This window comes from Labrus bergylta, chromosome 22 (assembly GCF_963930695.1).
Source record: "Labrus bergylta chromosome 22, fLabBer1.1, whole genome shotgun sequence".
NCBI lineage: Eukaryota > Metazoa > Chordata > Actinopteri > Labriformes > Labridae > Labrus > Labrus bergylta.
Genome location: NC_089216.1, coordinates 277,699 through 290,198, shown reverse-complemented (window position 1 = coordinate 290,198; position 12,500 = coordinate 277,699). Strand labels below are relative to the sequence as shown.

At 42.0% G+C, this 12,500-nt stretch overlaps 3 protein-coding genes across 8 annotated transcripts in view; 1 reads left to right on the top strand and 2 right to left on the bottom strand.

The window, feature by feature from the left end:
• LOC110002861 (hepatoma-derived growth factor-related protein 2) overlaps positions 1-4,556 on the bottom strand; it is a 12,803-nt gene extending 8,247 nt beyond the window's left edge. Inside the window, 1 exon segment of the mRNA XM_065950877.1 lies at positions 4,381-4,556. The gene's annotated coding sequence lies outside the window, so the exon portion shown is untranslated.
• A 2,045-nt stretch (positions 4,557-6,601) lies between these two features.
• On the bottom strand, positions 6,602-10,399 carry wdr55 (WD repeat domain 55). The gene is made up of 4 exons (XM_020658533.3): positions 9,866-10,399; positions 8,582-8,688; positions 8,241-8,510; positions 6,602-7,348 (listed from the first exon to the last, which is right to left on the bottom strand). The coding sequence occupies exons 1-4, from the start codon at positions 10,382-10,384 to the stop codon at positions 7,012-7,014; spliced, it is 1,233 nt and encodes a 410-aa protein (XP_020514189.2). The 5' UTR covers positions 10,385-10,399; the 3' UTR covers positions 6,602-7,011.
• Positions 10,400-10,527: 128 nt separating this feature from the next.
• Positions 10,528-12,500, top strand: part of LOC110002862 (coiled-coil domain-containing protein 171-like) — a 20,901-nt gene continuing 18,928 nt past the window's right edge. For all 6 annotated transcript variants that reach the window (XR_010664982.1, XM_065950274.1, XM_065950272.1 and 3 more), the window contains exon 1: positions 10,528-10,679. The gene's annotated coding sequence lies outside the window, so the exon portion shown is untranslated. The remainder of the gene's footprint in view (positions 10,680-12,500) is intronic.

The window sequence follows — 12,500 nt, the reverse complement described above, 5'->3', positions numbered from 1 at the left end:
TCCTGTTTACCGTAAGACTAATAATGTTTAGTTAAATCCTGGTTGTATATATTCCCATTCTTAGTTTTGATATTTTTAGTACTTATTTACTTTGTCTTTAATATTATATTGTGTTCTTTACCCATTGTGTGTTTGGACAACCTGCTGCTGTAACGCCACAATTTCCCAGTTTGGGATCGATAAAGTAATTCTATTCTATTATGCTGTTAAACTAAAACTCTTATTACAGACGATGGTTCAGTGTTCTGCAGACCCCAATTACTATTTGTTTGTTTCTACTGTTAACACATTGTAACAGTATTTAAATACCATAATGAGAGCGGATCTGTAGGAGATATTAAAATGTATTAAACTGTATCAAAGTGTCTTAAAGTGTCTTAAAGTGTCTTAAAGTGTATCAAAGTGTCTTAAAGTGTATTAAACTGTTAAAGTGTATTAAAGTGTATTAAAGTGTATTAAAGTGTATTAAACTGTCAAACTGTATTAAAGTGTATTAAAGTGTATTAAAGTGTATTAAACTGTATTAAAGTGTATTAAAGTGTATTAAAGTGTATTAAAGTGTATTAAACTGTCAAACTGTATTAAAGTGAATTAAACTGTTAAAGTGTATTAAAGTGTATTAAACAGTATTAAAGTGTATTAAAGTGTATTAAAGTGTATTAAAGTATATTAAAGTGTATTAAACTGTAGTAAGTGTATTGAAGTGTATTAAAATGTATTAAACTGTATTAAACTGTATTAAACTGTATTAAAATGTATTAAAGTGTATTAAAGTGTATTAAACTGTCAAACTGTATTAAAGTGTATTAAAGTATATTAAACTGTATTAAAGTGTATTAAACTGTATTAAAGTGTATTAAAGTGTATTAAAGTATATTAAACTGTCAAACTGTATTAAAGTGAATTAAACTGTTAAAGTGTATTAAAGTGTATTAAAGTGTATTAAAGTGTCAAACTGTATTAAAGTGAATTAAACTGTTAAAGTGTATTAAAGTGTATTAAAGTGTTAAAGTGTATTAAAGTGTATTAAAGTGTATTAAAGTGTATTAAAGTATATTAAACAGTATTAAAGTGTATTAAAGTGTATTAAAGTGTATTAAAGTGTATTAAAGTATATTAAAGTGTATTAAACTGTAGTAAGTGTATTGAAGTGTATTAAAATGTATTAAAGTGTATTAAAGTGTATTAAACTGTATTAAAATGTATTAAAGTGTATTAAAGTGTATTAAACTGTCAAACTGCATTAAAGTGTATTAAAGTGTATTAAAGTGTATTAAAGTGTATTAAACTGTCAAACTGTATTAAAGTGAATTAAACTGTTAAAGTGTATTAAAGTGTATTAAAGTGTATTAAAGTATATTAAACAGTATTAAACTGTATTAAAGTGTATTAAAGTGTATTAAAGTGTATTAAAGTGCATTAAAGTGTATTAAAGTATATTAAAGTGTATTAAACTGTAGTAAGTGTATTGAAGTGTATTAAAATGTATTAAAGTGTATTAAAGTGTATTAAGCTGTATTAAAATGTATTAAAGTGTATTAAACTGTATTAAAGTGTATTAAAGTATATTAAACTGTATTAAAGTGCATTAAAGTGTATTAAACTGTATTAAAGTGTATTAAAGTATATTAAACTGTATTAAACTGTAGTAAGTGTATTAAAATGTATTAAAGTGTATTAAAGTGTATTGAAGTGTATTAAACTGTATTAAAATGTATTAAAGTGTATTAAAGTGTATTAAACTGTATTAAAGTGTATTAAAGTGTATTAAACTGTATTAAAGTGTATGAAAGTGTATTAAAGTATATTAAACAGTATTAAAGTGTATTAAAGTGTATTAAACTGTATTAAACTGTATTAAAGTATATTAAAGTGTATTAAACTGTAGTAAGTGTATTAAAGTGTATTAAAGTGTATTAAAATGTATTAAAATGTATTAAAGTGTATTAAACTGTATTAAAGTGTATTAAAGTGTATTAAAGTGTATTAAAGTGTATTAAAGTGTATTAAACTGTATTAAAGTATATTAAACTGTATTAAACTGTAGTAAGTGTATTAAAGTGTATTAAAGTGTATTAAACAGTATTAAAGTGTATTAAACTGTATTAAACAGTATTAAAATGTATTAAAGTATATTAAACAGTATTAAAGTGTATTAAACTGTATTAAACAGTATTAAAATGTATTAAAGTGTATTAAACTGTATTAAAGTGTATTAAAGTATATTAAACAGTATTAAAGTATATTAAACAGTATTAAAGTGTATTAAAATGTATTAAACTGTATTAAACTGTATTAAACAGTATTAAAGTGTATTAAACTGTATTAAAGTGTATTAAAGTGTATTAAACTGTATTAAAGTATATTAAACAGTATTAAAGTGTATTAAACTGTATTAAACTGTATTAAACAGTATTAAAGTGTATTAAAGTGTATTAAAGTGTATTAAACTGTATTAAACAGTATTAAAGTGTATTAAAGTGTATTAAACTGTATTAAAGTATATTAAACAGTATTAAAGTGTATTAAACAGTATTAAAGTGTATTAAAGTGTATTAAACTGTATTAAAGTATATTAAACAGTATTAAAGTATATTAAACAGTATTAAAGTGTATTAAAGTGTATTAAACTGTATTAAACAGTATTAAACTGTATTAAACTGTATTAAACTGTTTTAAACAGTATTAAAGTGTATTAAAGTGTATTAAAGTATATTAAACAGTATTAAAGTGTATTAAACTGTATTAAACAGTATTAAAGTGTATTAAAGTGTATTAAACTGTATTAAACAGTATTAAAGTGTATTAAAGTATATTAAACTGTATTAAACTGTATTAAAGTGTATTAAAGTGTATTAAAGTGTATTAAAGTGTATTAAACAGTATTAAAGTGTATTAAAGTATATTAAACTGTATTAAACTGTATTAAAGTGTATTAAAGTGTATTAAAGTGTATTAAAGTGTATTAAACTGTATTAAACAGTATTAAAGTGTATTAAAGTATATTAAACTGTATTAAAGTGTATTAAAGTGTATTAAATTGTATTAAAATGTATTAAAGTGTATTAAACTGTATTAAACTGTATTAAAGTGTATTAAACTGTATTAAACTGTATTAAAGTGACTTCAGGAGCTGGATGAGTTCTTGTTTTAGGTGTTTGACTCCTTTAGTTTCCAGCTTGGAACAACCAAACTCATGCCCACAAAGTCTGCAGGAACCTGGGTGTCATAATTGATGACCAGCTAACTTTCAAGGTTCAAGTAGCCTCGAATGCCCGGTCATGTGGATTTGCCCTGAACAACATCAGGAAGATCAGACCTTACCTGTCAGAACTACACAGCTCCTGGTACAGGCTCTTGTGATGTCTCTACTGGCAGGTCTTCCTACAGTCACTATCAAACCTCTGCAGATGATACAAAATGCAGCAGCATGACTGGTCTTCAACCTTCCTAAAAGAGCACATGTCACTCCTCTGTTCATCTCCTCACACTGGCTCCCAGTTACTGCTCACATCAGATTTAAAACTCTGCTGCTCGCTTACAAAACAGACACAGAAACGTCTCCTCCTTACTTTAACTCTCTGATCCAGGTCTACACTCCCCCCCCCCCACCACGCTCAGCCAATGAAAGGTGTCTGATCCAACCTTCACAACAGGGTCCTAAGTCTCTGACTAGACTCTTCTCCTCTGTCGCCCCCCGGTGGTGGAATGAACTTCCAAACTCCATGTGATCTGCAGAGTCCCTCTGCACCTTTAAGAAAAAGCTAAAGAGCCAGCTCTTTCATGAATACCTACTAACTTAATGATGATGGTCTCCATATTATTGATGATGATGATGGTAATGACGATGGTTTTTGTTTGATAACGACGACTTATAAGATGGTTTCTATACTGATTAGAGCTCTCAAGAACTGCCCTCAATGTTGTGCTTTGCCTCTGGTCACTTCCTGTCAGCACCTGTGGTCACTTCCTGTCAGCACCTGTGGTCACTTCCTGTCAGCACCTGTGGTCACTTCCTGTCAGCACCTGTGTGTCCAGTCAGCCTCACAGCTGATGGTTTGCTCACATTGTTCCTTTAGATCTCTTGTTGTTCTCACTCTCTGATGTCTGATAACTGAATTGTTTCTGATTTATAATCACAGTTCTGAATTAAACTCTTTAAATTAACGTGTCAGCAGTTTAAATAACTCCAGTCTGTCGTATTTAATCTCTCTTTAAGGTTTTAATTCTCGGTGTTTAGTCAGAATAAACAGCAGCTTCTTTTAATCAGCATGTTTCTCATTGTTTACAAATACTGAGGTGTTAGCATCGATGCTAACCGGAGCCCGGTGTTTCATTCAGAAACGTTTAATTTAGCGGGACAGCAGAGAGGGTACTCACCAACAGAGAGAGTGGGGGGGGGTCTCCTCTTTAAAACGTGCCTGACTGTTTCTCACGGCCTCCGTCTGTTAACGTGAGGCGTCTCGTAACTGAGCTACACTCTTCTGCTCGCCGCCATGTTGGCCGTTTAGTTCGTGTCACGTGACGTTCGGCGCTTTCCGTTTCCCGCCCACCGCCGGACTGTACCACTTCAGGGGGGGGGGGGAGACCACCACCGGACTGTACCACTTCAGGGGGGGGAGAGAGAGAGAGAGAGAGAGAGAGACCACCACCGGACTGTACCACTTCAGGGGGGGGAGAGAGAGAGAGAGAGAGAGAGACCACCACCGGACTGTACCACTTCAGGGGGGGGGGGGGGGGGGGGAGAGACCACCGCCGGACTGTACCACTTCAAGGGGGGGGGAGAGAGACCACCACCGGACTGTACCACTTCGGGGGGGGGGGGAGAGAGAGAGACCACCACCGGACTGTACCACTTCAGGGGGGGGGGAGAGAAAGAGAGAGAGAGAGAGACCACCACCGGACTGTACCACTTCAGGGGGGGGGGAGAGAGAGAGAGACCACCACCGGACTGTACCACTTCAGGGGGGGGGAGAGAGAGAGAGAGAGAGAGAGAGACCACCACCGGACTGTACCACTTCAGGGGGGGGGGGAGAGAGAGAGACCACCACCGGACTGTACCACTTCAGGGGGGGGGAGAGAGAGAGAGAGAGAGAGAGAGAGACCACCACCGGACTGTACCACTTCAGGGGGGGGGGAGAGAGAGAGAGAGACCACCACCGGACTGTACCACTTCAGGGGGGGGGGAGAGAGAGAGAGAGACCACCACCGGACTGTACCACTTCAGGGGGGGGGAGAGAGAGAGAGAGAGAGAGAGAGAGACCACCACCGGACTGTACCACTTCAGGGGGGGGGGGAGAGAGAGAGAGACCACCACCGGACTGTACCACTTCAGGGGGGGGGGAGAGAGAGAGAGAGAGAGAGAGAGAGAGAGAGACAGACCACCACCGGACTGTACCACTTCAGGGGGGGGGAGAGAGAGAGAGAGAGAGAGAGAGAGACCACCACCGGACTGTACCACTTCAGGGGGGGGGGAGAGAGAGAGAGAGAGAGACCACCACCGGACTGTACCACTTCAGGGGGGGGGGGAGAGAGAGAGAGAGACCACCACCGGACTGTACCACTTCAGGGGGGGGGAGAGAGAGAGAGAGAGAGAGAGAGAGAGAGAGAGAGACCACCACCGGACTGTACCACTTCAGGGGGGGGGGGGAGAGAGAGAGAGACCACCACCGGACTGTACCACTTCAGGGGGGGGGGAGAGAGAGAGAGAGAGAGAGAGAGAGAGAGAGAGAGAGAGACAGACCACCACCGGACTGTACTACTTCAGGGGGGGGGGAGAGAGAGAGAGACCACCACCGGACTGTACCACTTCAGGGGGGGGGGGGAGAGAGACCACCACCGGACTGTACCACTTCAGGGGGGGGGAGAGACCACCGCAGGACTGTACCACTTCAGGGGGGGGGACCACTGCAGGACTGTACCACTTCGGGGGGGGGGGGGAGAGAGAGACCACCACTGGACTGTACCACTTCAGGGGGGGGGGGAGAGAGAGAGACCACCACCGGACTGTACCACTTCAGGGGGGGGAGAGACCACCGCAGGACTGTACCACTTCAGGGGGGGGGGACCACTGCATGACTGTACCACTTCAGGGGGGGGGGAGACCACCACCGGACTGTACCACTTCGGGGGGGGACCACCGCAGGACTGTACCAGTTCAGGGGGGGGGGGAGACCACCGCAGGACTGTACCACTTCGGGGGGGGGGGGGGGGGGGGACCACCACAGGACTGTACCACTTCTGGGTTGGAAAGCGGGAAAAAGCCAAGTTGAGCTTGTTTAAAGTGTTAATAATAGTCTCAAAAGCTTCTCGTGTGGTGATTGTGTCTGTCCCTGTCCTCTACCTGGACTTTCATGTTTCGTGTGTATTGCTCAAGTGGGAACCTCTGCTGTAGAAAAATGTGAGTTCAAAACCTGCAGTTCCTGGAGTGTCCACTAGAGGCTAGGTTCAGAAGCACAGGACGTCACATACACACCCATTTAAAAAAGCCTGTTTTTACAGCAGACATAAATGTGTGAGCTTCGACTTTAGGGGGGGGGGGGGGGGGACAGCTCTCTACAATGTTTTTATTTGGACTGCAGTACCCATTTTAAACACTAGGTTTCAGAGTTACACATTCCTCCTTTAATGTCAGTTGCACTTTTTCACAAATTTCTACATCAGACATAAACTGACACCACAAGCAATGCTTTACCCACAGCCAGATATCGTTGGGAGTTTAACACAATACTCTTAGTACAGATACTAAAAGAATCCTTAGTTTGTAATGTAATAGAAAAGAAGAAACTGGGTTTGGCAGCCATACTATGACTTTGCTGTAATAACACGGCCCTTAATGCCATCATCTCTGTGACATTATCATCATCCTAACATTCCCTCTTTCAAACACAGTCGTCTCATTTCTTTATTTTCCAGCTCACAGTTCTCGTTGAAGTGACGCACTGAGGATGATCAGAGCCTGCTTCTGTACTGCACACATTGTGATGTACATCTCATCTCAGTTCACTTTCTTTAATCACTTCCACTGTCGCTGTCGTCCTCGTCCTCTTCCTCTTCCTCGTCCTCCTCTTCCTTCTTTTCCGTTTCCTCTACAAGTCCTGAGAAGAAGTCGTTCTCTCCGTGAGCCTTCTTGGTCAGGGACTTCATCCGGCCTCCTTTCTTCTTCCTCTTGCGGTACTCGTCGACCGTCTGGTTGGGTAAACCTGAAATGTCCCAGAACTTGATGAGCTGGTCGTGGGCGCTGCTGGCCAGGAAGCGCGTGTCCCAGGACTTGGCGAGCTCTTCGATGGGTTCCCCGATGTGCTGCCCGATGCAGCCTAAGACCCGGTTAGGAAGGACGTTGATGGCTCTGAAAGAAGACGGACACATTTAGAGTCACATTAAAACACCACAGACACTTCAGTAAGAAGCACTGATCCCAGAGTGGTGGCACAACGTGAAGTGTAGATTTAGTTTAGTACTGATCGGAGGAGGAATCCTTCCTGCATCTTATCCAACCTCCCACTACCCCCCGAGAGTCCGGTTTTTACCTGCTCTTCGGTAAAGAGTCTCCAGATTACACTTGTTAAGAATCAGTGCTACACAAATAAAGATTGATTGATGGTGGAATCAGGAATCCCTTCAGTGTTCAGACCGTTGAGAAGTGGTAACATCATAGGAACACTTTAATAGAGTATCAAAACATTGGATCTGCCAATGACAGGATCTGATTGGACCATTTGAAGACCACATCAGACCATTAAAAGAGCTACATTCTTCAAAGAAGTACTGGAAGTTACCAGCTTCGCTCGCAGGATTCACACCTTCTAACATCCCTAAAGCTTGTACTGAATTAGGAAAAAGGGCGTTCAAGTAGGCTCCTCCCTCTTCTTGGAATCGGTTGCTAAGATACTTTAAATCTTCAGGAGCTGGTTTCTTTGAATGTTTTTAAAGGACGTCTTAATGATCTGACTGTAGATGTTTTAACTCGTGTTGAACCTTTTTGATCTCTTTGTTGCTGATGACAGATCCTGATGAATGCTTCTGTTTGTGATTTATGTGTTTTATGTGTGAAACTCTGTAACTGTGCTGCTGTGAATGATTGAACACATTTCAATCATCTATAGAAGGTGTTAGAACAGATAAACCACTTTGGACATTTCAACACAAACTGAAGGTACATCATCTAAAGACCTGAGTGCTGACCTCTAATAATCTGTTTGACACTTTGACATCTAAAGAGATCACATGACCAGACTCACCGGATGTACCCGTCCATGGAGGCGGTGCACATGATGTCGTCTGTAATGGGAGCGATGCATTCGATGGACTCGGCCTTGATGGCGAAGCGGTCGCTGGTGGCTCCGAAGCCGTTCCAGTTGAAGATGTAGACGGTCCCCTCGCTGGAGCCGCACACCACCTTCCTGCCTCGCTTCATTATGGTCACCGAGGTCAGGTCGCCGCTCTGAAACTCCGACAGCAGCTCGAACCTCCGCCTCTTGATGTTGAAGACGCCCATGGTGCCATCGCCGCTGAGGAGACAGAAATCCAGTTCAGACTTCAAAGTTACACTCAGGATCCCTCCGTCCTTTATGATGTTTACCTGGCGGTGAGGAGGATCCTCTTGGCCTGGTCCACGGCGATGTCACTGATGTAATCCTCATGTTGTTTGAGGTCCATGAAGGCCGTCCCCCTCCTCATGTCCCACACCTTCAAACACAAAACAGACAAAAAATAAACTGTTAGAAAAGTCTGATTTCCTGACGTGGAGAACGCCGTCTGTCTGGACCTTTATTCTAACAGGAAGTGGCTTTACGTGAACGAGGTGACGCCCACTGAGCGTTTATTAATATGACATCACACCGCCATCTACGCCATAGTTTGACTCCCATCTGTTAACATGGAGGAGGCGGAGCTTACGACCTATACTGCGAGCAGTCAGCAAGGGGAGCTCTCAATCTTTTGGCTTCACTCCCAGGCTCTGTTTCCTCGTCGTCCATATTGATATACAGTCTATGGCAGGGGTGGGCAACTGGCGGCCCCTCAACATGGCCCTCAGGTCAATTTTTACACATCAATGAATTGAGAACATGAAGAAAACATGAACCTGCCATGAAATCATGAAAAGCAGAAACATGTCCAGAATAATATTTGATCTCTGGAACATGTTGAGTTCAACAGTCAGAGTTAACTGAGTGTGGCCCCCTGCTGTGGCCCCCTGGCAGTCAGAGTTAACTGAGTGTGGCCCCCTGGCAGTCAGAGTTAACTGAGTGTGGCCCCCTGGCAGTCAGAGTTAACTGAGTGTGGCCCCCTGGCAGTCAGAGTTAACTGAGTGTGGCCCCCTGCTGTGGCCCCCTGGCAGTCAGAGTTAACTGAGTGTGGCCCCCTGGCAGTCAGAGTTAACTGAGTGTGGCCCCCTGGCAGTCAGAGTTAACTGAGTGTGGCCCTCTGGCAGTCAGAGTTAAATGAGTGTGGCCCCCTGGCAGTCAGAGTTAACTGAGTGTGGCCCCCTGGCAGTCAGAGTTAAATGAGTGTGGCCCCCTGGCAGTCAGAGTTAAATGAGTGTGGCCCCCTGCTGTGGCCCCCTGGCAGTCAGAGTTAAATGAGTGTGGCCCCCTGGCAGTCAGAGTTAAATGAGTGTGGCCCCCTGGCAGTCAGAGTTAAATGAGTGTGGCCCCCTGGCAGTCAGAGTTAACTGAGTGTGGCCCCCTGGCAGTCAGAGTTAACTGAGTGTGGCCCTCTGGCAGTCAGAGTTAAATGAGTGTGGCCCCCTGCTGTGGCCCCCTGCTGTGGCCCCCTGCTGTGGCCCCCTGCTGTGGCCCCCTGCTGTGGCCCCCTGGCAGTCAGAGTTAACTTTGTGTTCTCATCATAAAGAGTCGGTCCGGACCTTCAGGGTACCCTGGTCGTCTCCGGTCGCCAGTATGTTTTCATCCACCAGTAGCAGACTGTTGATGGGAGCGTCGTGGGCCCCCCGGATCCTGGTCACCAGCTGACCCCGCTCCGGGTCCAGCATGTGGACTGCTTTGTCCCGGGACACACTGTAGAGTTTGAGTCCGTCTGAGGAGAAGCGGACCTGTCGGCAGGACTTCATGTGGTGTCCGGATGACCACAGCTCCTTGTTGCCCCCCTCCGTGCACGAGTACGAGAAGGCGTACACGTCCCCGTCCACGTCCCCGCACACCAGGACGTCCCGGCTCGGGTGGAGAGCCACCGTGTTGGCGATCGCCTCCAGCTTGATGTCCTCCGGGGTCTCACGGATCCTCGGCCCGGGAGGCTCGTCTTCATCCTCATCCGGGTCTGGTTCCTGACCTGCCGGTTCTGGATCTGACGTCTCCTGGACTCTGGTGGTTTCTGGAGGATCTGTCACTGTGGAGTCAGTTTCAACGTGTTCTGAGGACGCTGCCATATTGTTTTCTTTCTGTCTTCTTCTACGCTCAGTTAAAACTGAACACACCGCCCTCTACTGGACGTTCATAAAATCACAATACATATTCAATAAAAACTTTCTTTAGTTTTGAATTCAAATGAATAAAAATGATGTATTAATAAATGTATTTTTATATTTTAGATAAATTATTTCAGTTTCTGCCGTTTTATGACAACATGAGCATCATCATTGGCTAGTTGTTCAGCCAATCCAGTGCGAATGCGGAAATGACGTAGGGACGCTAAAGATGGCGTCAGATTCAAACGGCTCGAAGGTAAATGTTTCTGTCCGTGTTAATAAGAAGTTTATTCCACTTTATCTTCATCTTTTCTTCACAAGTTGTTTTTTTTATTAACTACTTTTGTTTGTAGTTAATAAAGACATTAAAGTTTGAGTTTTAACCGTTAAACGGGCTTTGTTTGGGTTTAAGTTTCCTCTCTTAATGTTTCAGGTGTGTTCATAACAAACACATATTTATTACGTTTATTAAATCTCTGCTGTCTTCTGGTTCATTCGGTGTATGATAGAGAAACCAGGAACCAGATTAAATATGAAAATCTCACCTGTGAAATGTTCCTCACCTATTAAAGGGTGCGCCGGTCTCTTTGATCTTTAACACTGCTGCCGATCCGTTCAGAGGATTCTGAAAGTCTTTAAACCCGGATTCTGTCGTTTAAAGTCTTTAAACCCGGATTCTGTCGTTTAAAGTCTTTAAACCCGGATTCTGTCGTTTCAAGTCTTTAAACCCGGATTCTGTCGTTTAAAGTCTTAAAACCCGGATTCTGTGGTTTAAAGTCTTTAAACCCGGATTCTGTCGTTTAAAGTCTTTAAACCCGGATTCTGTCGTTTCAAGTCTTTAAACCCGGATTCTGTCGTTTAAAGTCTTTAAACCCGGATTCTGTCGTTTAAAGTCTTTAAACCCGGATTCTGTCGTTTAAAGTCTTTAAACCCGGATTCTGTCGTTTAAAGTCTTTAAACCCGGATTCTGTCGTTTCAAGTCTTTAAACCCGGATTCTGTCGTTTAAAGTCTTAAAACCCGGATTCTGTGGTTTAAAGTCTTTAAACCCGGATTCTGTCGTTTAAAGTCTTTAAACCCGGATTCTGTCGTCTAAAGTCTTTAAACCCGGATTCTGTCGTCTAAAGTCTTTAAACCCGGATTCTGTCGTTTAAAGTCTTTAAACCCGGATTCTGTCGTTTAAAGTCTTTAAACCCGGATTCTGTCGTTTAAAGTCTTTAAACCCGGATTCTGTCGTTTAAAGTCTTTAAACCCGGATTCAGTCGTTTAAAGTCTTTAAACCCGGATTCTGTCGTTTAAAGTCTTTAAACCCGGATTCTGTCGTCTAAAGTCTTTAAACCCGGATTCAGTCGTTTAAAGTCTTTAAACCCGGATTATGTCGTCTAAAGTCTTTAAACCCGGATTCAGTCGTTTAAAGTCTTTAAACCCGGATTCTGTCGTTAAAAGTCTTTAAACCCGGATTCTGTCGTCTAAAGTCTTTAAACCCGGATTATGCTGTTTAAAGTCTTTAAACCCGGATTCTGTGGTTTAAAGTCTTTAAACCCGGATTCTGTTGTTTAAAGTCTTTAAACCCGGATTCTGTGGTTTAAAGTCTTTAAACCCGGATTCTGTGGTTTAAAGTCTTTAAACCCGGATTCTGTCGTCTAAAGTCTTTAAACCCGGATTCTGTCGTTTAAAGTCTTTAAACCCGGATTCTGTCGTCTAAAGTCTTTAAACCCGGATTCTGTCGTCTAAAGTCTTTAAACCCGGATTCTGTCGTTTAAAGTCTTTAAACCCGGATTCTGTCGTCTAAAGTCTTTAAACCCGGATTCTGTCGTCTAAAGTCTTTAAACCCGGATTCTGTCGTTTAAAGTCTTTAAACCCGGATTCTGTCGTTTAAAGTCTTTAAACCCGGATTCTGTCGTCTAAAGTCTTTAAACCCGGATTCTGTCGTTTAAAGTCTTTAAACCCGGATTCTGTTGTTTAAAGTCTTTAAACCCGGATTATGCTGTTTAAAGTCTTCAAAACAACCAGAGTTTTTTGTGGCTCAGTCGTTTTGGTTTAATAATAATGTAAAGCTGTGATGATAAAACTGTTTTT